At 40.8% G+C, this 22,072-nt stretch overlaps 1 protein-coding gene across 1 annotated transcript; it reads right to left on the reverse strand.

Moving 5' to 3' along the window:
• Positions 1-11,596: 11,596 nt before the first annotated feature.
• Positions 11,597-20,584, reverse strand: LOC309978851 (RNA-binding motif protein, X-linked-like-3; the record flags this gene model as incomplete). Its single annotated transcript, XM_082865497.1, has 7 exons — positions 11,597-11,638; positions 12,385-12,473; positions 13,641-13,752; positions 14,913-15,034; positions 17,269-17,329; positions 19,661-19,767; positions 20,476-20,584. The coding sequence occupies 7 exons, from the start codon at positions 20,582-20,584 to the stop codon at positions 11,597-11,599; spliced, it is 642 nt and encodes a 213-aa protein (XP_082721623.1).
• Positions 20,585-22,072: the final 1,488 nt, after the last annotated feature.

A 22,072-nucleotide genomic window follows, 5' to 3' on the forward strand; every position in this document is an offset into this window, starting at 1 on the left:
GGATTCAGTTTTAGGTCCCAGGCCTAGCACTGTATAGAACCAGTATTGTATAGGACCAATACTCAGCTCAGGTACTTCATAAATCTCCAGAGGATTCAGATACAAGCAGACCCAGATCTACTAAAAGACACAAAACAGTTCAAGATCTGTCAGGTGTGCCCACACAACAGTTGAGGCAGCCCGTGACTCTAGGTAATTCAGATCTCTAGAGGCAACTCAGACTAATCTCAGGAGACACCTGACCCCCCTACATCTGCAACCATCACAGTGGACTTAGGTTTCCCCGGGCATCCCTGAGTATCCAGAGGGGCAATAACCCAAACTTCAGGAGACTCAAACATCTTCAGGGACGTTTGGGAACTCAGGGAACCCAGATTCAGCTCAGAGGACCAAAGACAATGTCAGACTCAAACTGCAACTCCAGTCTAAGAGGAAGGACATACCACCCACCACAGGGAACCCACACCCACCGAAGGATATACAGACTCAGTTCAGGAGACCTAAATTCAGATGACGGGACATTAAGTTCAGAGAAACCTGAAAAATACGAGGTTCAAGGCAGAAATGAGGATGTGTCAGATCCAAATAAAGGGTCCTAAAAACCAATACAAGGATTTCAGACCAACCCAAGGGGATAAAGTCTCAATTCAGGTACATGAAAACAACACTCCAATAACGCCACACTCAGTACAGGGGTGCTCAGGTTTGCCTCAAGGGACCACAGATCCACCTAAGGTAATCCGGATGCTACCCCAAACCATAACGGTATCCAAATCCATCTCAGAGGAGGGCACACCAACCAGGAAGAAAGACAGAGTCCCACCAGAAAGTCCAGATTCATTTCCCAAGTTCCACACAGGAAAACTCAGACCAAATTCAGGTACACAAACTCAGATACAGCATTCACTGACATCACTTGGGGTGTATAAATATACCAGAAAAGGGCCCAAACATACTTCAGTAAGGCTGAAACATGCCTCCGGGGACCTGGACATACATCATGGACCATACAACCAACAGGAGAGTGCTGATAATTGTCATAACACCCAGACTCGGCTAAGGTACCCAAGACAACATTACCAGGGTTTTACACTCTCGTAGAAAGAACCAGGCCAGCCACAGTGGAACCACTCCCATATCAGGACACCCAACTCTGTTCAGTCATCCCCAGCTAAAACCCAAGGAGCCATGGACACTATAGGAAACTCAGACCTTCTCAGGAACTCAGACTCAGCTAAGGGATTTCAGACAACATGCCAGGTGGATACAGATCAAACTCAGAGTTTCAGACCAAGCTGAAAGGACCAATACCACTAAAGGGATCCCATACACAATTAATGGGACACAGACCCAGTACAGGGGATGTCAACTCTTCAGAGGCATCCCCAAACAACACCCCAATACCCACACTCAAAACATATGTCAGACCCACCTTAAGGGACTTTAGACTCACAAGGGACCTAAATTTATCTTAGATTAGACTCAGCTGAGAGGGGGAAGAATCACCAGGGGACCGCAGACAACGTGTCAGGTAGTCCCAGACTATACTGGGTCCAGACTCAAATGAAGGAGCCAAAACCACAAACAGTGGATGCCAGATCAACCTATGGATATATTGACTCAACTCAGGCATCTGCAAAGAATACACCAATGGCTCCACACTCAACATAGGATCCTCAGACCCACATGTGGGATCCAGTCTCACTCTAGAGTCCTAGATTCAGTTGAGGGGACTCAGATTCCACCTTCGGAGATCTCCAACCCAAACCAGAGGGGTGCAGAGTCACCTCAAAAGAGCACAGTCCCATATCATAGGAAACAATCATTTCCAAAGACCCAGGTACACTTCAGGAAATACAGGCCAAATTCGGCGTATGCAGAGTCATATCACCATAGAGTCCACTTTCACATCTAAGTGTCTCACAGCTATATCAGTAAGGCACAGAAATCCTCAAAAAAACACCAGAGAGACTCAGATACTCACAAAATCCCCAGACCCACACCAGGGGGGTGCATACTCAGTTCAGGGATCACATACCCTCCTCAGGGGACTACAGACAGCTTCAGATACCCCAGGTAAGCTCAAGAGATCCCAAGCCACAATCAGAGAACACAAATGCACCTGTAGTTACTGCAGATGCAAGTCAGGTGACCCAGAGTCAGTTTGGGGGCCAGTGATCTATGTTAACAGATCCCACACCCACCTTATGAGATCCCAATTCAGTTAAGGCATGCCCAGGCCACATCACAGGGGTCTTAGACCCTTATATGAAGACCCAGTCCCACCACAGTATACCCATACCCATAACAGGGAACCAAAACCTATTGGGCCCATTAAAAACCGCAGGTAAACCAGATATTCTCAGGATACCCATACTTAGATCGAGGACCTCAAATTTCATGGTAGGTGGCTCCCAGCTCAAATTATGGATCTTCCATCCACATAAAGATGCATGAAAAACTAACACAGAAGATGACAAATCCACATAAGACATTTAGACTCAGCACAGGGACCCAATCAGCTCAGCTCAGTTATCTCCAAACAATACCTGAACGTGTTCACACTCAACACAAGGAAACCTAGGTCCACCCTAGGTGACAAAAACCCTCCTCAGAGGTCCAGACTCAGCTCAGGAGATCTACACATTCCTGAGGGTAAGCAGACTCAGTTCAAGGAACAAGGGACAATACCATAGAAGACTAAGCTCAGGAGATGCAAGACCTACTACAGTAAACCTCACACCACTTAGGGCACTCAACTCTGTTCAGGCATCTCCAGATAAAGCCCACCCACTGCAGGGACTCAGTACTCCTCAAGAGATGCAGACTTTGTTCAGGGTGCAACAGACAATATGCCAGGTAGCCTCAAAACCAAGTCAGGGAGTCTCAGACCTAAATGAAGGAGCTAAGGACCCCACCACATGGGATCCCAGATGCACCCAAAGTGATACATACTAAGTACAGGGGACTCAGCCTAACTCATGTATTCCCAAAAGACACCTCACCAAGTCAGCCTTCAACAGAAAGGAACTCAGACCACCCAAAGGGTCCCCAGATGCAGGTGAGGGAACCCTAGGCATGTCTCACATGTCCCATACTCATTTCTGGAGGCCCTGAGAAACAGCAGGTGACTCCAGAGAAACTCCCTGAGTTCAGGACACAAAGAAAGGGCCAAGTCCTCCCACAGAAAATCACAAATTGAGGGGACTAAGACTCACTTCAGGCAACCACCACCAATACCCTGAAAAATCCACACTAGGAGTAAGGGGTCTTAGACCTACCTCAGAGAGTCTAGAATCAGCACAGGAGTCCAATACTCAGCTAAGGATATTCCAGATCCAACACAGGGGGATCCACAACAAACTCAAAAAAACACAGAAACACTTTAGAGGATCCAGATTCACTTCTGGAGGCACATACCTCCCCCCCCCACAGGAGAAACCAGACACCTTTCAAGTGAGGAAATAACAGGTAAGCCATACACAAATAACACAGAGGTGCAAATATTCCCCTCAGAGGACCCCAGATCCACCTCAGTGAATCTAAGACACAACTCAGGGAGAGCCAGGTACCCCTGGGAACTCCGGTTCCAACTCAGGAATCTCTGACATACCTAAGGACACCCAGAGTCAGTTCAGGTATCAATATACAAGATATATAGGACACAGAACAAACCACAGAGGGCTCAGACCCATGACGAGATCCACCCAGACTTCATTCAGGTGAGAAACACCTAACTCTAGCGACACCTAATAGACTACCAGGAACTGTGACTTATCTCCATGAGACCCAGACTCACCTCAGAGAATATAAACAAATCTCTGGGTGCCCCAAACCCAACTCAGATGACCCAGACTCAGTTTCTGGGCCTGAATGCTACCTTAGAGGGTCCATACTCAGCTCAAGTATTCCTAACCAATACCCTACTGGTCTCAGAACCTCACAAGAATGCCACTCAGGCATTTCCTACACTTGAAACATACTTCAGGGAACCTAGACACTCCTAAAGACCTCCAGTCTAAGCTAACCAGACTGAGACCTTGGAGAGCCGACCCTACAACCACTTGAGCATCTCAAATTTGTTCAGCCATCCCCACCAGGACCCACCTCAGAGGGTCCAGCGATCCTCAGAGAGGACACTGTTTCAACTCACAGAATTCTAGACATCATGCCGAATGGACCCAGACGAATTCTACACAGCCCCAGACCCAGATGTAGAAGCTCAAGGCCCACAATGGATCCCAGTCCCACCTAAGGAGACACACAGACTCAGCACAGAACCCAGACTCAGGTCAGGCACCCCCAAACAATATACCAGTGGGCCCATATTCAACACAGGAGAACTCAGGCACTCCTCAGAAGATTTGTATTCAGTTCAAGGGATCACAGTGAACAATACAGGTAATCTCAGGCCAAATTCAGTGAGTCACAGCCCTAAACAAGGGGCCAATTCCCCTCACAGCAGAACCACCTGATGGACTAGGACTTGACTCATACCTGAATAAGCCACACCTTACCAGGCCCACATTTAGCATATGGGATACCAGAACCAATTCGGGAGACCACAGACCAGACCTTCTAAGCCCTGCTCAGGAGAGACATACTCAACAGACCCCGTGTACCGCAGAAAAAAAATAAAATAAAAGGCAATTTGGGGGAATAATGGGAATTTCCATATAATCAGTAGGGAGAGTTCAGGGACTTTCTGATAGAATAAAAATGGGTAGGAGCAGATCATGAAGCATTTTGCTTGCTATGCAAATATGCTACCCACTTTATTTTTTAGTGGAATTGTTAAAATAATTTTAAACAGAAACATGAATGTCTACAAGATAAAATGCATATGGTACTTTAATATGATACAAAGTCAGGCAGCAAAAAGTAATCTAAGCTTCAAAATTTAGTAGTTATATGAAACTGGGTAAACTACCTAAACTCTTAAATTTACCCAGTCTACACAAACAAGACAATAAAGAACGATCAGATAGGGTTATTGTGAGGGAAAATGATGTACTGAGCACAACGCCTAAAAACATAACTCAGGGTTCAAAACAAAAGTGTGGAAATACTGGAATTACGTTTATATTAAGTGGGGGCCTGAGGTTAACTTGTAATCCTGCCTTTCTTAGAGACTGGTCAAAATCATGATACAGTTTTTATATTTTTATTTTTTTGCTGTATGCCGGCCTGTCACCGTTGTGGCCCCTCCCATTGCGGAGCACAGGCTCCGGACGCGCAGGCTCAGCGGCCATAGCTCACGGGCCCAGCAGCTCCGCGGCATGTGGGATCCTCCCGAACCGGGGCACGACCCCGTGTCCCCTGCATCGACAGACGGACTCTCAACCACTGCGCCACCAGAGAAGCCCCGAAACTGTTTGTTTTCAATTACGTTCCTTTGCATATTTTGTATAAAGTAAATAATCATTGTATACTTGCACTAATAATAAGCCTAAAAGAGCATAGGAAGACATGACAGAACACACACACGATTGGAGTGAAGAATAATTATTAACAAAAAGGTATGAAAAATAATTAGTAGAAGTGTTTGGTGGATAACAAATGATTTAACAGAAGACAGTTTACCAATAATTATTCAAGAAGAAGTAGAAACCCAGACGTAATTTATAGTCAATTCTAGGGGATAGCTGAAATTTTGCTAAAAAAACTAGTATACTGATGATAAATATAAATAAATGCTATTACTCAGATGACAAAGGTTGTGTGTCAATACTGTTTACAGACATAACCTCTAAAGATAGCATGCACAAAATGTATGACAATACAAATGGTAATGAATTAGAAACAGGGCCACTTCCTTTCTGGGAATAACTACTGCAGACTAACTGGTCAAATAAAAATATCTAATAAATATTTTGGGCTGGCCACTGTAGAAAGTGCTTCATTTACTTATGAATTTAACTATCTCATTTGATTATTGCCACAGTCCTATTGACTGCTATTCTTATCCTCATTATACAGATTAAAAGCTTTTTTTCTCAGGTATGTGCAAGACATTTTTGAAGAAGAAAACAGTAAAATTCTTTGAAATACTGGAAGAATGACTTGAGCAATTGGAGATGGATGTTCTAATATGACTTCCATATGACCTTAAATAATATGTAAATAATATAAATAATGTGAATGAAAATTATAAGGTTATCTCATATATATATGTATATATGTATTAAGGTATTTATGTTTATATATGTATATATCTGTGTATGTATATTACATATTTACTTAATATCACATGTATATACATATTACACCTATTGCATTCTCAATTAGATTTTTAGAGTTTATTTAGAAGAATTAACATTCAGAAATTTAGAGCATATTCTAACAGAGGGCCTCCTTTCTGGATATTAAAGAGGATTATAAAGCCATGGTAAATGGAATGATTTAGTGAACACACAGAAAAGTAATAATCAGAAAGCATGTCCAAAATAATAAAGGAACAACTGGTAATTTTAAAGTGTTCTCGATAAAACAGAAGGCAAAGCATAATCAATACATTTTGCTATTGAGTTTTTAGGAAATATTGTGGGTAGAGGAAGATGTTGAATGAGACTGCATGGATAGATTCAGAAGCAAAATTCAGACTATAGGAGACTATATGGGATAATCAATCTAGATTTATAATAAATTGTAAAAAAAATAAAGAATTGAAGGGGGAAACTGTTTTAGAAAACAATTAAAAACATTTGAACCAATTGCAAAGTTCAAACCTTATTTTTCTAGTAATGTGATGGCCTACAATTGTCCATTACATATCTACTGACTTGGCTTGACCAAACTTTAATCAGCCTTCGCTCCTCCTCACAGTGTGCTAAACTTTGACCTGCCCCTCAACTTCGGGGAATCACTAATATACTAAGGTCAGAACATATTCCGTAACAGCTTATTCTGAGAATCAGCTGGCAGGGGAAACATTTTCTAATAAAATACCCCTATTTTACCTCCTGCTCACCCCTCTGCTTCTGTCCCACTAGGTTTCTGCTGGCCTTGCTCATCCTTTCCTCTTAAAAAATACTTTTTCTACTTGATTTTGAAATACTTGAAGATTCTGAAATCAAAGTGTTCTTCTATTCAATCGTCTTTGTAAATCAACTCTTTCCTTACCTAGGTCTTAGTTTGGTTTTCAGTTTTCTGGTGCTATGACGCAGATAAAGTGTTGAGAGCCCTTTGATCTTTATCCTCCTGACCAACAGTGCTGCCCAAACCGGAGGGGTTCCAGCCCAGGATTTGTGTCTCAAATGAAAAAGTGTAAATGTTACCCTTGAGTAGAACGCACCAAGCAGGTGACATCAGGAGTTAGTCAGCTTCTACCCAAGTCACTGGAACAAGGTCCCCAGCTTCCAGGAATTCCTTATCTTTCTACCCTCACCGTTTTAACTGTCTTTCTTTGCTGATCTTTCATCTCTGTCCACTCCACCATCACTTTTGCTATCCGTATAACTGATCCTATTACAACTGTAGCTCTCCATAATAAGCCTCACGTTGTATTACCTAGTTTTAAATTAATTTTTCATAGGAGTAGAGTTGATTTACAATGTTGTGTTAGTTTCTACTGCACAGCAAAGTGAATCACTTATATGTACATATGTCTCCCCTCTTTTTTAGATCCTTTTCCCATATAGGTCATTATAGAGCATTGAGTAGAGTTCCCTGTGCTATACAGTATGTCCTTAGTCTCTGTTTTCTATATAGTAGTGTGTCAATCCCAATCTCCCAATTTATGCCTCTCCCTCCCTTCCCCCCTTGGTGTATTACCCCTCTTTATCTTCTTCCTTACATGAGCTGTTTCCACCATAAGAATTACTCTGTCCCTTCAGGATCCCCAGATGTATAGTATTGCTTCCCATGATTCAGAGCTAAACCTCACAGTCCTACTTTTGATTGATTTTATCTACCCACTTTCCTTTGGAAACCTGCAGTTTTCCCCAAATTGCTATACTGTCTCAGGTTTAAGGGCATCCTTTGTGTTCACACTTAGTGGGGGCTCTGTGCATGTTTAGCAGTAAACAGTAGGGTAGACGGGAAGGGAGCCCACCTCCTCTTTTCAGCCTCTCCTTCAGAGCCTAATTTCTTCACCCAAGTGCTGGATCCATCTTCAGGACATTATAGCACAAACGTAGCCACGGCCTTGGTCCCAGTGGCCTCCCACAGTTGCCTGAGGTGGAAAGAGAAACCAGCTGAAGACAAACACCTACAGAGCAAAGGGAGCCCTGGAGCACCTCTCTAAGCAGACAGCCCGGCGACACGCGAAACATCCTGAGAGCTACAGGAAGAGGAAAGCGTGTCCCAAGTCGGCTGGGTCCCTAGTACCTTGTCTTCCTGTATGGTGCCACAGACAGGGGCACGGGGAATGGAGTCGAGCCTCCGTGCTCCCCACGGTCAACCTGTTGAAGGCAACCGGGAGGAAACAGAACACAGGTGCACGTGACTCAGCTCCCACTGCGCCCACTTTCAACCACACCGTCCCGTAGGCAGGGCAATCGTTCCAAGAACAACCCGTGGAGCTAAATGTGCACGTGGGCTAGATCCACAGAGGAGAGGCGGGGGACAGAAAACAACTGGGACAGTAAACAAGGGGGCGCTGACCAAAATCCTTTCTCGTGGAAACACGTACGTGTAGAGTTCTGCTCAGGTACCTGCCCGTGTGTGTGGGAGGGGCGTGGGGGGCACGTGTGTGCACGTGCGTGCTCAGGAATAGGCACGACTACTGTCATGCATGCGTGGACGTTGGGATGGACGCGGGGACGTGGAAAAGCTTAAAGAGCTCAGAGAACGTACGTAAACCGTGGGCCAGTTGAAGCCCCCAGGCCAGGGAATCCAGCCCAGAGATACCACCCGTGGAGCTAAGTGTAAGTGGCATCACACGCCAGCACCCTCGACCAGGGGCTGAGACTAGAGGGAGGAAGAAAGCACCTGTGGAAGGACAGGGAGGATACAAAGTAAATGAGAATCATAAAGGGCCCGATGCCCAGGCCCAAAGAGGAAAGACCCACCCCCCACCCCTCCAGCCCCACTCCAATCCCAGCTACGGCCACCTTTATCTCCTTCTCCAGTGCACTAGCAACCTTTCCCCCACCCCTGTGTAGGCCCTTGAGAAACACCTGGCCTTTTTTTCATAAGGTTTGGCACACCGACCCACACCGAGGCATAACCGACTGCCTCACACTGATTTTGCTGCTTTAAGACATCACTCTAATGTTCTGACAACCCTTGTGGCTCAGGAGTATGGCCGTGATGGCTTAGCTGGATTCTACCCCTGCTCCCCTGTCCCACAAGACTGGGGCGAAGGGCTGGGCTGGGATGTGATCTCATTTGGAAGGTGGACGAGAGCAGAACCACTTTCACAGGGCATCCTTAGGGTCGGCACAATTCACATCCTCGGGTTGGCAGTGGAAGGCATGCATGTGTGCGTGGTGGCCCTTGACTTGGTGCAGTCCTCAGCACCTCAGTGTGTGCGCACATGTCCAAATAAAGTTGCTGGCGTTTCACAGTGCCACCAAAGCGTGTCGTCCCTCTCTCGGTCTCTCAAAAGACAGGATGGCCGAGTCAACTTCGTCTCGTGCCATGTGTCAATGTCCGTACCCTGAGGGACGCTTGTCACCTTATGTTGGCTAGCAGAAAGGCAATTTCTGCCTGCCACTCAAGCGTTTGAAAGGCACTATGCAAACGTGTGGTCACACAAAGTCCGAGAACCCGTGGGTGCCAATCACAGACGAGGAGAGCTCTTTTGGTGCCAGGCAAAGTAGAATTTGTCTGAGAGTTTAAGTATCCAGAGGGGATCCCAGGAGAGTGGGCCACAGAGGGAGGGAGCAGATACATACAGAAACAAGAACACGCATGCGTGCACGCACACACACACACACACACACACACACACACAAAGACAGAGGGGAGACAGACACTCAGACGGAGCTCTTCGCTGCATGGCTTTTCTGCTCTTGAGCAAAGGAATTCAAGTCGAGCAAAGAGCTGGGTTTGCCGGACACTCCCCTCTCATGCCACAGAGCTTCGGGCTCTCTGTCCCCTGGAAGAAAAGTATCCAGCAACTTCGGCCACCATGCATTTCCTTGTACACATTTTGAGAGCTCCCAGTGGTTAAAGGTCCCGAGGCAAACCGGATTCTGATTTTCTGATTTTGGAGCGGGAACTCCTGGCTCCAATGGCACAGGCACGCCAAAATAAAGTTAAAAACAGTAGTACTTAAAACGTTTCCCAATGTTTTACAATCCAGGGGTACTAACTTTCACTAAGATATATACTCAGAAAAGTTAACTGGTTCCATTTACATTTAGTGGAAAATTGGTTTTATTATCATTATTCCCACGTTGGTCATCTGCCACTTGAATATGGATCAGAAAATAGATACTTAACCTCAAGATTTCTTAAACTCATTACATTCACATGTGTAAATTTTCCTTTCATTTATACTATTGCTTTTTTTTTTTAAAGGAGATGTTGGGGGTAGGAGTTAATTAATTAATTTATTTTTGCTGTGTTGGGTCTTCGTTTCTGTGCGAGGGCTTTCTCTAGCTGTGACAAGCAGGGGCTACTCTTCATCGCGGTGTGTGGGGCTCTCACTATCGCGGCCTCTTTTGGTTGCGGAGCACAGGCTCCAGACGCGCAGGCTCAGTAGTTGTGGCTCACGGGCCTAGCTGCCCCGTGGCACGTGGGATCCTCCCAGACCAGGGCTCGAACCCATGTTCCCTGCTTTAGCAGGCAGAATCTCAACCACTGCGCCACCAGGGAAGCCCTATACTATTGCTTTAAAAGGATAAAGGCACATAGAATGTCAGTAATAATGCAAACATTGTTTTTCAGCCTTTTTGGAGACTTCTCAAACCTTTTATATGTTTAAGCTTTCAAAAAGGAACATGTAATTTGCTTAGCCTAACTGGAAAACAGTCACAGCTTGCGATGGAGAAATAACACATTGCTGAATTTTGAATACATTCATGTTCAAAGACACAAAGGAAAAGTTTAGGCAAACAGCACAATTCATCCTCCAAACAAAAGTTTTATGCTTGTTTAACTCAGCAGTATAATTAACAAGAAATATTTCATGAAATTGTTTTACTCTGAAAATTCTGAGCATTACATTTTAAACACAACTTCTACTTTTCAACTAACATTAACAACTATGAAAGTACTTTGAATAATTCCATGTTGTCATTTTCTCTGAAAATTCATAAAGGGAAAGTTAATATATGCCTGTTCCCCCCAAACCAACATTTTTCTTTTAGTAGTATTCAAGCATCAATTAAAGAAACCAACTTAAACTTTTCCTTTGTAAAGAACATTTGGTACATAACTGAGTGTTATTTTTAATATCTGCTTTGGCCCTCTCATTCATATTGGCTTCCCGCATAACCTCCCCTGGAAGCCCCACAACCTGAGCTACTGTATGAGTCACGAGGAGCAAGGTAGCCCCCATTCACAGAGGGTGGAAACCCTGGTTGTTCTTGTCTTCCACGCTCACGACCACTTGAATAAGTATTACTTTGGCTGCTTGAGTAACCTTCCGGACCTCCTCCATATCCATCTGTTGTATTGCTATCATAGCGACTGCTTCCACCGTAAGTCACAGGGGCCCTTTGTGCTGCTGGTGCACCACGGGAGTCACCTGTGAAGTTAATGATTCATAAACTAAATTTAAACATTACAAATTTTTCTGGTATCATATGACATGACTTAAAGTGCTAAATATTTGAAAAGATAAGCTTTATCTGTCTCTGCTATGAAAATATAAACTATGTAGCAACAGTGAAGGGCTTTCACATTTATTTAAAAGAGCGAGCAATATTTTTCAGCCTAAGTAGTTTATTTTAAAGTAAATGTTATTTTCTGAAAATGGACTGAAATTCTCACCTTCATAATGTTCCTATGCTTCATACTTTTAATAGCACTCTACTGATTATTTGAAAATGTTAAAATAGGGGCTTCCCTGGTGGGGCAGTGGTTGAGAGTCCGCCTGCCGATGCAGGGGACACGGGTTCGTGCCCCGGCCTGGGAGGATCCCACATGCCGCGGAGCGGCTGGGACCGTGGGCCACGGCCACTGGGCCTGCACGTCCGGAGCCTGTGCTCCGCAGCGGGAGAGGCCACAACGGTGAGAGGCCCGTGTACCGCAAAAAAAAAAAGAAAAATGTTAAAATAGTTTTTCTGTAATGAGAAGAAAAGATGAGACTGCCAATTTACCCTTCATTGCATTTTAAGTGAGCTATTAAGAAAATAATTCAAAGGTCTTTAATTTATCAAAAAGGCCATGCTAAACATAGTTTTACCTTTGAGGAATGGAAGTAAAATTAGAGTAAACAACGATCTGGTTAAGTCTAATTCTATGATTTACAGGTTGTAACTGGACTCTTACCGTAACTCCCATATGAATCCCTGTAAGACCTTCCACTTCGATATTCAGAATAATCTCTATCACGACTTCCACCACAGCCATCACGATCCCTAAATTTAAAAGAATGTCATAGATTTAAATTACGTGTCACGATCACATAATTTAAAAGAATGTTTTTATTTGATAAAAACACAAAACTTTATATTACCTATGTTCCCCAGAGGGATGATCATTCCAAGAACTTGAATGTCCATAATAACGGTATGCATTGACTCTACGTGGTGGAGTATAATCCTTGCTGTCTCGGGAGCTTGGATAAGCTCTGCTTGAATAAGTTAAATAAAGCAGATAAAATTTTAAATGCAACTTATAATATCCAGAATATATAAAGAATTCAGACAACAGAAAGACAAAAAATTTTAAACGGGCAAAGGACTTGAATATACCTTTGTTCAAGGAAGATACACAATAACCAACAAGGACATGAAAAGCTGCTCAACGTATTTATTATGGAAATGCAATTCAAAACCAAAATGAAATATCTACTTTGCACCTATCAGACTGGCTATAATTTAAAAAAAACAAACAGAATATATCAAGTGCTGGTGCAGATGCAGAGAAACAAATCATGTATGTGCGTGGCAGAAATGTAAAATAGTACAGGCTCTGTGGAAAAGATTAGCAGTTCCTTAAAAAATTAAAGAATTACTATATGTCCCAGGAATTCCACTCCTAAGTATATATACACTCAAAAAGAATTGAATACAGGTACCCAAATGCTTGTACAGGAGTATTCATGACAGCACTATGATGGGAATAACCCACACAGATGGATAAACAAACCATGTTAACCACACATAAAATGGAATATTTAGTCAGCCAAAAAAAAAAAAAAGATCAGAAGTAGTGATTCATGCTACAGCATGAATGATCCTTGAAAACATTTATGCTAAGGGAAAGCTGGGTAATAAAGGTCACATAGTGTTTGATTCCATTAGTATGATATATTCAGGATTAGATAAATTCATAGATAAGGACACAGATGGGCACCTACCAGGGACAAGGCGGGAGAAAATGGGAGTGACTGCTTATTAATTTTATTTTGGGGTAATGAAATGTTTTGGAACTGAGCAGAGCTGGTGGTTGCATAACACTGTTAAGTGTACTAAATGTTACTGAATTGTTCACTTTTAAATGTTCAATTTTGTGTTAGGTAAATTTCAGCAAGAACAACAAAATTAACCATGGCTTAATTCATATACTGTGTTTCTTCTTACCTATCTTTAGTAGCATAACCACCATCTCTTCGTGACATATAGCCAACTCTCCGAAAAGAGACTGGCTCTCTGTGAGGAGAAGCTCCATAATGTCTTCCACGTGATACTGAGCCTTTAATTTAAAAATGCTTGTGTTTAAGTATCTCAAAATTGACAGTAATGTTTCCAGGAAAAATTCAAAAGTCTGATATCCTTCCTCTCTCCAAAATCATTTTAAAAAACTACTCCTTCTAAAATTCCATTTATGCACATTTTTGTTTCCCTTTAAATGATACCACTGAACATTTTATTTTCGGTACACCTCCCGTTCCCTATACATTTCACATACCCTTTAAATTACCAGCAGTAGGGAAAACTTCTCAAAATTTGAGCAAATAATTAATTTTTGGTAACTACTGTCACATATTCAATCACCAAGTGGTTGGCTCTCTCCTTTATGTGTACAACCTTAATTATTGACCTTTTATGATGATAGCAACAGTGACTTCTATTGTTTATTAGCAATAAAGGGCTCATTTGAAAAACACTGTACCACTTCCAAAATATGAAACTATCTCCCATAAATAATGTTCTCTTCATGTGTTAATTCTTATTCCTAATTCCTAGAGGTCACTAGGACGTTGTTTGTTCTCTTCTCTTGTTTGTTCACTAGGCTAACCATCTAATAATGGAAAGGGTAGGCTTCTTAGCTTCTGTTGTATTTTGAAGTCAATACCGTGCTACATTTGGCTTCATTAATATTCTACACATAAAATGGCAATTTGAAAATGACTGTTTCAAGTCCGTACCATATTAAGGATCAGAAAACAGTGCTAAAAAAGTTAAGAGCACAAACTACAGTTCATATGGCAAGTTTCAGTTATTGTTTATAATAATTAAATTAAAAACCAGGTGGCCAATATACATAGCTAAACTACTCTACAGACCAGAACATTCTCTCACAGGACATAGTTTTCATGAAAATTCTGATATTGAAACTATGTGATAAAGAAGCCTACTAACCAAAAAGTGTTAGCAACAACTTAAATTAAGAGGAATTCTATAGCAAACATGGACATACAAGCAATGTTTTCCCCACTGCACTGCTAATCACCTACTACATGTATAATTAGAAACTAAAAGATTATTTCCCAACCACAAATCAATCAATAAATTAGTGATTGGTAAACATGTTCATATACTTCTCACTTTCCATTTTGCTTAAACATTCTGTTTAAAATAGCTCACTTTCATTAATAAGAATCAACTGCCTCTGCATTACATAGCATTTACCTTGTCTTCCCATCCCACTACTGCTTGGTCTTTGAGCAGATCTTTTAGGAGGAGGACCTCCACTTCTCGAAGATGGTCCTCTTTTAACTGGAAAGGGTCCCCTGGAAGAACTCGCATTGAGACTAGGAGTATATCCACCACAACCTGTGTTTAAATGAAATCTTTTTAGTTAACTAGAATCAACATTTTTTCATTGGTCAAGTTTCACTTATTGTTATAAATTTTCACTAAACAATTACCCCAGTCTTCAGCTTTCATATTTGTCTAAACCAGTAAGATTGTTTGCTCATATGACACATAAGTTAGTACAGTTCAAAGACTTACTGTAAAAGTCAGTTTGGAAAATCTAGGAAGAAATTCAAGAACCACTGGTATGAAAGCAGTTTGGGGAAAAGAAAGAGAGTACAGAAAAACCTGGATAAATTAAATGTAACCCTGAACTTTGATCAGTTTAGGAGGAAGATGATAAGTTATTAGTTATATAATTCTGGTGTCAAGGAAGCTTTTTTTTTTTTTTGCAGTACGTGGGCCTCTCACGGTTGTGGCCTTTCCCGTTGCAGAGCACAGGCTTTGGACGCGCAGGCTCAGCGGCCATGGCCCATGGGCCCAGCCGCTCCATCCTAGGTATAGATCAAAACATTAAAAATAAAAAAGATGAATAAAAAATGCATTACCTAACAGTTAAGTATATACATACAAACAACCCCCTTTGCAGGAGAATATCTGCTTATAACTTCACAGTTGGCCCAGTATCCCTAGTTCTGCATCCATGGATTCAACCAACCTTGGATCACGTAGTGATGTACTATGTATTTATTGAAAAAAAAATCTGCTTGTAAGTTGACCCACAGTTCAAGCCTGTGTTATTCACAGATCAACTCTTAATGTTGATTTTTCAGTGAAAAGGGCTATGTTGCGTTCAATTTTAATAGTATTTAAGAAATGCACATTAAATACTGAAAATTTATGTTTTACCTTTCTAACCAGAAAGATGCTTAGATATATTCCAATTCCCCTGTAGTGCCACAGGCAAGAAAAAATGAGTATTCTTACACATGGCAGAATACGAACTGGTAAACTTTTCTCAAGATCAAGTTAGGGGGAAAAGAACAAAACTATGTTATCTTAAAATGGGCACACCCTTTAACTGAACTTTCAAAAAACATTTCCTAAAATTCACACATCTAATTAACACAAAAAGAAACCAAATGTTTTATTTCTGAAGACTGGTTATGGTTAATAGGTGAAGCAAAGGTTGTTAAATATATGGAAGTTTTTGAAATACAAAGTGCTTTTCCTCCTTTTCTTACTAAGTAGAAAACTTCTCTGAAAAAATTCAAAAAATATATTTTCAACGACTTTCTCCTCTAATACACACAGAAAGAAAACATACATGTTTCTGAAGCAAAGGTTTTTACTCTTTTCCTGAATCAAAGACACCTTTTAGAATCTAAAGCCCTATTTATTTCCCTAAGGTATTTTCCCCCAAATGCAAACAACAGACCCAGGGAGGAAAGCCTCATATCAAAATGACAATGGAGATTTGCTTAGATTTCTGAACACATACACTTAAGACAAATACTGCAAGGTGAAACCTAAAATATGAAGTGTTTATCCCTGAATTGTGGATATTCTGAGTGACTTTTATTTTCCGTGGTGTAGTTTTCAAGATTCTCTAGTATTTTTATGATGCAATAAGTCTACTCTCAGAATAAAATTAATCAATGTATTTCTAATAGATTATTAATGAATCACTGACTTAAACTCATATAAAGTTATTGGCCCTAAAATGAAAAATTCTAATGTATGATCGATAGTAGTACACTCTGTAGAAAACTTCTTGAAGAAAAGAGGCAATTAGTAATAATGGTAAAAGAGACTGAATTTAGTTTAAAATTTATGCTATTTCCCTGTAAGGTGATTAACTTTTTGCATATTATCTAGTTAAGTCATTTTATAACTACAATAAGTCCTTACAACTTAGAAATACTTCTGACTATCAATGTAATTCATCATCTAATAATTCTTACAGACTACTTTGCTCATAAAGGATGGAATAAAAACTGAGATGTTTCTATACAGTTAAACTTATGATTTTTCGGTCCTATGGCTGCAGCCTTGTATTTTAAAACATTACCCAAGTGTCCTCCACGTGAGGGATGCTCTCTTGCTCTTCCATTTCCTCCTCTTCCATTTCCTCCTCTTCCATTTCCTCTTCTTCCATTTCGTCTTCTTCCATTTCGTCTTCTTCCATTTCCTCCTCTTCCATTTCCTCCTCTTCCATTTCCTCCTCTTCCATGTCTCGGATTTCTCAGATGGCCCCTGTTTCTTGCAGGAGGTTGCGGTCTCTGTTTACCACCGCTGTCAAAAGATGGTTTGTTGGCTCGCTCTACTTTAATTGCTTTTCCATCCAAAGACTAAAAAGATTAAGTATAACATTAGTAACATTACATCAAATTTATTTACTACTGCACTAGTTCAAGATCAGTATTTTTTCCACAAAGCAAACATTTTCTTCTGAAATGATTGTGTCCTTCACCGTGCCAAATAAATGAGATTTAATTAGTAACAGTCTTTCAGTAAGTCATCCAACACAAAGTGTATGTATTGGCAGTTACAGCTCCCTGAAATGTCCTCTGGTATTAAAAGAAGATTAATACCTCTCACTTATCATGAGAGAATATACCCTTTTATTTTCTATAATGGATAACTAAACTCACTTCATTTCTGTACTTCTACCATTCAAAGTTTTCAGTGTCCCAAGGGTATATAAAAGTATACGTGTCATTTAAAAAATAAAATTTTTCATTGGAATAACAGAATTATCCATTATTCAAAATGGTTATTCCTACTCTAATTATTTTTAGCATTTATTAAATATTAAGAGAAAGAAAATTTTCCAACATGATTGCTGTTCTGTATTTACTTCTAATAATTTCCCTGGTTTTTTTTTTAAATAGAGCACTTATCTGGTCCTTAACATCTCTTGCCTTATTCAATTGTTTAAACATGTCCCCAAAGAGTAACTTATTATAATACTACTTCATATTCTTATGTTTCAGAAATGCTTACATTTCTTAATCTTCCATCAGCTTCCTAAATTAACCTTCTATAGATGCCAAAGTAATTTTTGAAAACATAATGCAAATCATCATATAATTGCTCTACATAAAACACTCTAGCTGTTTCATGTTATTTTTGGAAAACAATTTTAAATGCTGAATTCCTACTAAGACTTCTGGTGGATATGGATGGGCCCTGGCCCAATACAAACAGCCTCAACAGCCATGTGTTCCCACCTTAGGGCCTCCTTTTCTGTTTCTGGGTCCAAAATATTTCCCATAGACTTATGAATGGCTGCCTCCCTCCCAACATTCAGGATATAACATTGTGAGATCTATATGTATAGAAATAGTGTCCACCACTCCCCTTAAGCTCTAATGAAATTACTTAATTTCCCTTAATATTTTTCCATATGAAATTGCATTTATTTTTACTTGTATGCTTCTCATCTTTCACCCTAGAACACAAGTGTCCAAGAAAATAGGTATTTTGTCTTACCCACAACCATTAATCAATTGCTAAATCAATGCCTGCCAATAAAATATCTGTTGAATAAAGAAGTGAAGACTAATGTCTACACAGACTACGCGTTCTTGTGCTTGAAAACAAAGAAAATGGGGGTGGCGGATCACCATCAACTGTTCTTCATAACGCAACTTTATCTCTGCACCCAAAATAAAATCATGAGTCAAAGTCAACTTTTAGGTACTACCATACCTTAAAATATGAAAGTAAAGTAAAAGGGTCAACATGTGCCAAGTGCCTGCAGCATACCAGAAACCAAGCTATAGAAAAAGGGAATTAATGTATGTGTTCCACACTATGAGAACTGAGAAGCACTGGAGGTAATTTTAACAATTAACAATTCACAGTATGATGAATATAAAAAGATATTACCTGCAATATAAAATGGGAAAAATATTACCTACAATATAAAAAAAATCTTGGAGCAAATATGCAATTAAAAGTACAGTTTTGGGCTTCCCTGGGGGCGCAGTGGTTGACAGTCCGCCTGCCGATGCAGGGTACACGGGTTCGCGCCCTGGTCCAGGAAGATCCCACATGCCACGGAGCGGCTGGGCCAGTGAGCCACGGCCGCTGAGCCTGTACGTCCGGAGCCGGTGCTCCACAACGGGAGAGGCCACAACAGTGAGAGGCGCGCGTACCCGCTCCCCCACCAAAAAAAAACGCCGAGACTTAAAAATAACAGTATGGGGGTTTTCCTTGGTGGCGCAGTGGTTGAGAGTCCGCCTGCCGATGCAGGGAACACGGGTTCGTGCCCCGGTCCGGGAGGATCCCACATGCCGCGGAGCGGCTGGGCCCGTGAGCCATGGCCGCTGAGCCTGCGCATCCGGAGCCTGTGCTATGTAACGGGAGAGGCCACAACAGTGAGAGGCCCGCGTACAGCAAAAAAAAAAACAGAAACAGTATGGGATATTGGGGAGAGCTCTACAGGCTAAAACTTATTTACTTTTATGTTTGAATGCTAAAACGGGTTTAAAATATATTGTTAAAGCTAATGTTAATTTCAATCTCTTTCCAACCAGACAATCCAGTACTTATGTGACAAAAAGGAGAGTGAAGGCTTATATGGCATTATGTTAGTTTAAAAAATTAGAAAAAAGAGAAACAATCTAGAAATAGTATTAAATGGAGAACACAAAATATTATTAAAAGACTCTTACCTTTCCATTCATATCTTTGGCAGCATTCTTTGCATCTGCAGAATTCTCAAAAGTAATAAAAGCAAAGCCTCTAGACTTGTTTGTTACCCGATCCTTCATCAAAATAACTGTAATACACATAAATCTTTTTAATTTAAAATTTCACATAAAATTGAACTTTTCATATTTTCAAAATAATCAATCCTTTGACAATTTCTCATAAGGCCTCCTTAACTCAATTTGATGTTATGGACACAGTACAGTAACAACCTCCTGAAAGTTACTTAACACTGAAACAAAAAACAAAAACACATAAACCAAAAAAACCCTTTCCATTTTATATCATTTCCAGTATTTTAAAAATAGAGTCAATAATTTCAACCATTCTACAATTAACATATCTCTTCCCATTTCATGTCCTATGACCACAGTATATTTAAAAAGCCCTGGGACTTCCCTGGTGGTCCAGTGGATAAGACTCCACTTTCCCAATGCAGGGGACACGGGTCTGACCCCTCTTCAGGCAACTAAGATCCACATGCCGCATGCTACTCGGTGTGGGCTTGATCCCTGGTCAGGTAACTAAGACCCTGCATGCTGCAAAGCACGGGTCGGGGGAAGAAAATAACGCTGCTTTTTTCCCTTCTCAGTAGTAGGAGCCCCTAAGGTGTACACTTTCCCTCATTGCCCAGTGCTTTCCTAATAAAAAGTAGAAACTTAAATAAAAAGTGCTCATGTGTTAAAAACAGAAAAAGCATTATAACTTAGCTGTCCAGTGGTGTATGTTTAATACACATTTGCTTTGAATAGATATATATATTGGTTCTAAAAATTACCTTCCATAATGTGACCATATTTCCCAAATACCACTTCAAGAGAATTTTCATTGGTGTCAGCATGGAGGCCTCCTATGAACAGTTTCCCAGGCTGATCTGCTTCCACCATTTTTCTGTAAGTAATTAAAAATATATCTTTATACTCATAGCAAAAAATAAATTATAAGCCAAAAGTATCAAACTATTACACCTGTTTAAAACTCAAGTAAAGTACCCAATATCAGTGAAATTATTTGCCATTTCTTACTTAAAAGAGAGGAAACTTGAAACACAAAGCAAAATAAGCACTGGCATAACAAATGCTCCATTTTTTATAGATCTCTTACAAAAACCTGTATGTAAAAATCAGATTAGAAGGCAACTGTAAATTCTTTTGAGCTGCAGGGTTCAATGCTTCATTCCCAAAAAACAACAAAAAAATAAGCAATAAAAAATGCTCCTGGATTCTACACATCTAACAGTTAATAAGTTTTATGAACTGTGCAGAAAATACCTTAAACATTATTTTCAAAATTTTCCCATCTACTCACATTTTTCTTGATTATGCATCAAATACTGTTTAAACTTCAAAAATGGTAAGTCATAAAAGCAAAGGAGGGAGTTACATCCTTTACTGAGGGAAATTTAAACTGTTTTACTTATACTGAGAGACTTTAAGAAACACTGGTCCAAAGAGAGTAACATACTTTATGTGCAAAATTAAAATCTGACGGTTTTTGTCAAGTGAATCAACATTTTGACATCTGATAACTAAAGTTACAGGTTTTAAATCATTTAAGTTAAAATAGTTAGGTATCTTGCCTCTATTGTTCAGTACCTCTGCTTTCACAAAGAAAACCCGTAAGGAAAAAAAAAGTGCACGCGGAACAAAATGGCGCCCTGGCGTACGCTCCACTACCCGCAAGTGAGAGAAAAAAAAAAACTTAAACAGCAAAGAGGGTACGCGTTAATCAAAGGTAAATTTCTCAGTCCGCCCCCAGGGGTAAACAAGTTAAACAGCAAAGAGGGTATGCCGCTAATCAAAGGTAAATTATCTACTCAGTATTCCCTCCCACAGCATTTCAAACCTATCTCCACCCCTCTCCCCACCCTCTCAATTCACGGACAAAATCCAGGAACTTCACTGGCTTTCCACTGCTGCCTTGGGAACTGATTATCTGGAAGAACAAAACTTAAACGTACTGTTCAAGAACAACTGATAGACTTCTGGAGACAGTGTATATTCAGACATATGTCTACAAACACAACTTACTCGGCTCTTAAATCTTACAGAGAAAGCCTGAGAGAAAAATCAAAATCTGAATTACCATGCTTTCTCTGGGAACAGGAGAAGATACAGGTATCAACTCTTTCTCCTGAGGTATAAATTATTCTCTCCTCCCTAAAATGCCGAATTCCTTACCTTACTTTGTCCTCTTCTTCAGAAGTCTTCCTTCCGCGTCTCTTCAGACGACCGCTAAAGAAACTAACGGTCAAGAGCAAGTGCTCTACCTATAGAAGGAGGATAAGGAACAGGACGTAGCGCTGGGTGGACGAACGGATGAGCCGCACTGGAGTTAGGGAAGATGAAAGATGTAGAGGTGGGGGAGAGGCGAAG

The sequence above is a fragment of the Leucopleurus acutus genome, assembly GCF_964270905.1.
Source record: "Leucopleurus acutus genome assembly, chromosome: Y".
Classification (NCBI taxonomy): domain Eukaryota; kingdom Metazoa; phylum Chordata; class Mammalia; order Artiodactyla; family Delphinidae; genus Leucopleurus; species Leucopleurus acutus.